Genomic DNA, 5,698 nt, shown 5'->3' on the forward strand with positions numbered 1-5,698 from the left:
CTATCGAGCTCGCCTAAGTTTATACTTTATCTCCAAGCAGAGCGAATAAAATGTTGTACACAAGTTATATTGCCGATAAATCCCTGAAGATGTCGCTTCCAGAGAAAAAATTTGCGTGGGTTTTGTTAGAGTTGTTATGATAGCATCAATTAATTAATTAACAAGACTACACTTTCAGGCACAATCACAATCACAGGTTTACCGACGGATTGAAGACGAACATATAGAAGACTCGGAAGCCTCCTTTCAAGAGGCTCGGAAGCCTCCTTTCAAGAGGCTCGGAAGCCTCCTTTCAAGAGGCTCGGAAGCCTCCTTTCAAGAGGCTCGGAAGCCTCCTTTCAAGAGGCTCGGAAGCCTCCTTTCAAGAGGCTCAGAAGCCTCCTTTCAAGAGGCTCGGAAGCCTCCTTTCAAGAGGCTCGGAAGCCTCCTTTCAAGAGGCTCGGAAGCCTCCTTTCAAGAGGCGCGGAAGCTTAATTTCAAGAGGCCCGGAAGCCTCCTTTCAAGAGGCGCGGAAGGCTCCCTTCAAGAGGCCCGAAGCCTCCTTTCAAGAGGCCCAGGCCTCCTTTTAAGAGGCCCGGAAGCCTCCTTTCAAAAGCCCCGGAAGCCTCCTTTCAAGAGGCCCGGAAGCCTCCTTTCAAGAGGCCTGGAAGCCTCTTTTCCAGAGGCCCGGAAGCATCGTTTCAAGAGGCCAGAAGCCTCCTTTCAAGAGGCCCGGAAGCCTCCTTTCAAGAGGCCCGAAGCCTCCTTTCAAGAGGCCCGAAGCCTCCTTTCAAGAGGCCCGGAAGCCTCCTTTCAAGAGGCCAGAAGCCTCCTTTCAAGAGGCCCAGGCCTCCTTTCAAGAGTCCCGGAAGCCTCCTTTCAAGAGGCCCGGAAGCCTCCTTTCAAGAGGCCCAAGCCTCCTTTCAAGAGGCCCGGAAGTCTCCTTTCAAGAGGCCCGGAAGCCTCCTTTCAAGAGGCCCGGAAGCCTCCTTTCATGAGGCCCGGAAGTCTCCATTCAAGAGGCCGCAAGCCTCCTTTCAAGGGGCCCGGAAGCCTCCTTTCAAGAGGCCCGGAAGCCTCCTTTCAAGAGGCCCGGAAGCCTCCTTTCAAGAGGCCCGGAAGCCTCCTTTCAAGAGGCCCGGAAGCCTCCTTTCAAGAGGCCCGGAAGCCTCCTTTCAAGAGGCCCGGAAGCCTCCTTTCAAGAGGCCCGGAATAATGAGAATTTCAGCCAACTTTATGGAAACTCATATATTCCGTTAATAATATTTCATGAGTTACACTTATTTTCATTTACAGAAAAAAATAGGGGGTACCTCTCAAGAAAAAGGTTGAGAATAGGACATTGGAATAGGACATTGGGTTAGTTACAAAGGATAATTTATCTGTATTCAAGGGATGGGATGTAATTAAGCGCATTTAAAATATTCTGCTCACATTCCTTTCTATCGAACCGACGCGCTTACCTCAAATAGGGGAACATGTAAAAAAGGTGCCGGTTGGGTAAAATGCGACACCCCCAAATTTTGTCTCAGCCAAAAAAAAAGTGTCAACAACTTATATTATCAAAAACGTATTAAAAATATAAAAAATAAAACATTATTTTGGCTCATTTTAACTCAAATTCGGTGTTTCTGTCCTCAATGCTTTTCTTTAGATACAAAAAATATTTCCACCTAATTACCATCAGTCTGAGACATTGACTAACTGAAAGGATAGAGTTGACACTAATCTTGTGCAGATTACTTTGAAAATTTTGATGAGAAATATTGAACTCTCGCAATCTATGTTTAAACCAACGCACACGTATTGTTTTGTGCAATGCCAACCGAGTAATTTATTTACCAGCTGCACGCGATCGTTCTGCGTATTTTTGGAAAACACGCACAAACAAGCACTGATTTATCAAATTTAGCATGACCGCGCGATCGTTCTGTATACCTACTTCTTGAAAATACGCACACACAAACCATTACTTTTGGACCGCACAAACTCGGTTTTCGCAAATGTACTGCGTTCTACGAAACACGTCCGATCTCGCACCATTTAATAAAATCACTCTGTACGGCTAAAAGCCCGCAAGCTTGTGAGCGTGCTCAAATTGCTTAGAGCTCACAAAAAATCCATAGAATGAATGAATTTTCATGAATCTTGAGTAGAAAGCCAAAAAAATAATAGTACAACTGCAAAGGATTTAGTTCTCCAAAACTCTTGATATAATCATTTCTAACTCCAGTGTTTCGCGATTGTTTTTTTTTCTAATTTCAAAATGGTATTAGCTAGCTATATTGAAAGCAATGGCATGGTAACGCCTACCATATCAAGGGTAAAATTGAATACATTTTACCACTTGATTTCGGTAGAATGCAAAAACTATTTGACAGTACTGTGTTTGTAGTCAACATTACTATGCTGTTCCGAGCGACATATTTCAGCATGGTTGACCATATTTGTTGTTGAATTTACTATGCACGCAATAACATGAACATAGTAAATTGAACTATGAAGAAGGGTTTCCATAGTATAGTGGAGGTTTTGGATTTCTGTTCAACAATAATTTAATTTTGAATTTAAATGAAAACTTTTTTATTGAGCATCTTTAATTATATAACAAATAACTTTTTAATACGGAGAGGGAATAATGCAAATTTAAATGCCGTTGCTCGTTTCTTCGTTAGTTGTTGTTCGATGTCTGATAGTAAGGATCAATCCGAAAACTCAACACAAATGCTCTGCCGCCAGGAACTTCCGCGTATTTGTTCATTATATTGTGAATTCCTGATGGGCGGAATAATAGCATTTCTGCAGGTGGAAACTTTCGATCATTTCCAATGCTTTTTAGATCCGATATCATCAGCAGCAGCATACTCACGGGAAGTAGTGTTTTGTATCGCTGCTTTCCGCAAAAACTGAAATCATACCAGGAATACGATAACTGTAAGATATGTTATTTATTCATACAAGATTTTGTTTTAATCACTTACCAAAATAAATTAAGTCTCAAAACAGAAACTGATAATCGGATTCGGAGTGGAACAGTTCACAGAAAAATACCTATGACAGATGAAGAATTTCATCATGACTCAGATGAAATGATCGCAAATGACATTTCACTAAGTTGCGTTAGCTGTAACCATGAATGGTCATGGTAAAATGGTAGATTCCCAGTTCTGTTTACAAAATTTGTGGTTGGGATTACTACATGTCTCATGGTAATCGGTTCGATGGTATTCCATAGTAAACTCAACTTAAACATGGTCGGTTTCATAGTATTTCGATGTCAACTCTACCGCGTTATTGCATGGTAGAGCTAAACATGTTTGTGTTGTTGTATTTACTACAAGATTTTTATCAGTGTATATTGTTTGACTGTTGCATGAGATAGAAACAACCATGAAAATCGTTATAGCTAAAGCATACAAACAGTCTATGCTTAGCTAGCGCATATTGCCCCTCCTTCCCCTAATCATCTTCATATCTTAAACTTCGTTCTAATAATTTCGAAAGCCCACCAATTTTTAACTGGACAAATCGAGCATCAGTTCACAAGCGTCGTCGATCTCCTGATATTTAATGCAAAATGTCTGTTATAACCATCGACTGGAGCTCTGTTGTACGTCATGAATTCAAGACAAAATTTTCAAAACGACTTATCTGCTTTTGTAAACAAAGATTCAAACGACGATTTGACGAATCTGATGGCTCTCCCACGCAAACTAACACCATCAACAGGTAGCGGAAACCTTCACCTACCTATTGGTGGTGTTGGTTTGCGTGGGAGAGCTATCAGATTCGTCAAATCGTCGTTTGAATCTTTGTTTACAAAAGCAGATAAGTCGTTTTGAAAATTTTGTCTTGAATTCCTCAATTTTCATCTACCTAGTCTTGTCTTGCCTTGTCTTAGTACATGCACAGTCAGTATTGTAAAGCATCCTGGAAATGTGGGTTATATATCTGAGCATTTTCTTGACAGCTTATCATGATTCATGAATGTGACACAAATATTAAAACGGCAATGAAATTTGACTTTTACTGGTACTTTTTTGAATTTTTAACAGCACAACACACCGTTGCGAGTGAACAAGAAGTTCGTACCGTACGTCAGTGGTGTTTGCAAGAAATAATTTATGACTTGAATGCAAAATGAATAGCTCACGAAACGGGTCTCGTGGTATATGCATACGTAAAAGGTATCGTACACAAATGACGTAATACGAGAAGAGAAAAAGTTGTATGTCAAAGTGTTACAATTTGAACCGTTTTTGTTTTTTTATTCGAAAATCATTAAAAATAATAGCGTTCAATTTTAGCGTTACGATATTTGTGCATGGTACTCTACAGACTGTGGGGGAGATAAAAAAGCTTTGCTAAAAATATGAGTTTTCTATCGTTCAACGGAAGATACAGGAGCACAAATGAAAGAAGGAAAAAAATATTCCAGGTGTGTTTTAATATTCATGATTCCTAAATCAAAACGAACAGAATGGGTTTTACTCAGCTCGTGTTTGCTGCTGTCTGTTAAATATTGCTTTCTGGATAATTAATTAATGATATAAATGAAAAGAATGAAATCCGTCTTTTGTATGGTTCTTTTATGAATCGATGGTAAATGCATGAATCCATGGATTTGATTGACATTAATTTATGAAATACTTTTCGTAACATAAATTTTTTATTCATGATTGTGGCATCTATTTTATCATTCTTACTATCGACCTAGATCATCGCCCATCCAAAAATACCAGCGATGATGCTAAATATGCTATCGACGTCAATTCCGTGGTCTCGCAATTTTTGAAGGAACGATTGCACTTCCTCACAGCTCTGTAAAGATTAGAATCGATTAGTAATGGAACATAGCTGATTCGATTGCATTTCATACATTGTACAGCTCAAGCAGCTTGTGGAAGTCCGCGTGATGAAGTTTATCGTAAAAATCCCTAAAATCGTCACTGGTTCGCATTTTCTCCTCAAACATGGCCTTCAGCTCCTCTGTTGGAAGCATCGAGAGCACTTCATTTGTGAATCCACTTATTCCACCCTCTCGAAACTTCCCCTTCATCACAGTCGGATACACGTGATTCTTTTCGAGATGATCGGCAATCATATTCAGAACTCCGTACACATTGAGACCAGCATCCTGTAGGTAGTTTAGCACATCTTTCACCACTTGCACTCCGAAAAACTCATCCCAAACGACGGAGAACTCCTCGCCCTTCAGGTAGATAAACGCATCCTCGAATTCCTGGTCGACGGTGAAGTAATGGAATGCCAATTCAGCGAGTTCGTCCTTCGGGAGCAGTTCTACGAAGTCGTGTAGGTCTTCCTTTAGTGAGCAGCTCGTTTGTGGAATCAACAACGCCGCAATAAACAGCACTAGTGTGGCAAAGGCCAACGATGTCTTCATGATTGAATCTCAAGTTCAAGTGCAACTCGTAAGCGGAATCGATGTGGGGAAAATATTTATAGCGTTCAATATTTGTTGCTTAGTATTTACGTCGATAAGTTGCCACGAGTGGTGGATTACTTCCGAATGCGTTTGAAATTATCTAAAGTGGGTAAATCTTATTTGCTAACTAACTGTTGAAAGCTTTGGCGAATGCATATTGTTTTTACAATTCACTCGATTTTGCAAGATCATTATGTGTTTAACTTTATTTTATTATTGTATTTCATACCCTCCTACTCTACAATGATAAGTCGCTAATTCGAGAGAAATAAA

General features: G+C 40.2%; 1 protein-coding gene across 1 annotated transcript; it reads right to left on the bottom strand.

Annotated features, from left to right (window-relative positions):
* Positions 1-4,667: 4,667 nt before the first annotated feature.
* On the bottom strand, positions 4,668-5,393 carry LOC134216958 (protein G12-like). The gene is made up of 2 exons (XM_062695717.1): positions 4,859-5,393; positions 4,668-4,800 (listed from the first exon to the last, which is right to left on the bottom strand). The coding sequence occupies exons 1-2, from the start codon at positions 5,381-5,383 to the stop codon at positions 4,693-4,695; spliced, it is 633 nt and encodes a 210-aa protein (XP_062551701.1). The 5' UTR covers positions 5,384-5,393; the 3' UTR covers positions 4,668-4,692.
* Positions 5,394-5,698: the final 305 nt, after the last annotated feature.

This window comes from Armigeres subalbatus, chromosome 2, assembly GCF_024139115.2.
Source record: "Armigeres subalbatus isolate Guangzhou_Male chromosome 2, GZ_Asu_2, whole genome shotgun sequence".
NCBI lineage: Eukaryota > Metazoa > Arthropoda > Insecta > Diptera > Culicidae > Armigeres > Armigeres subalbatus.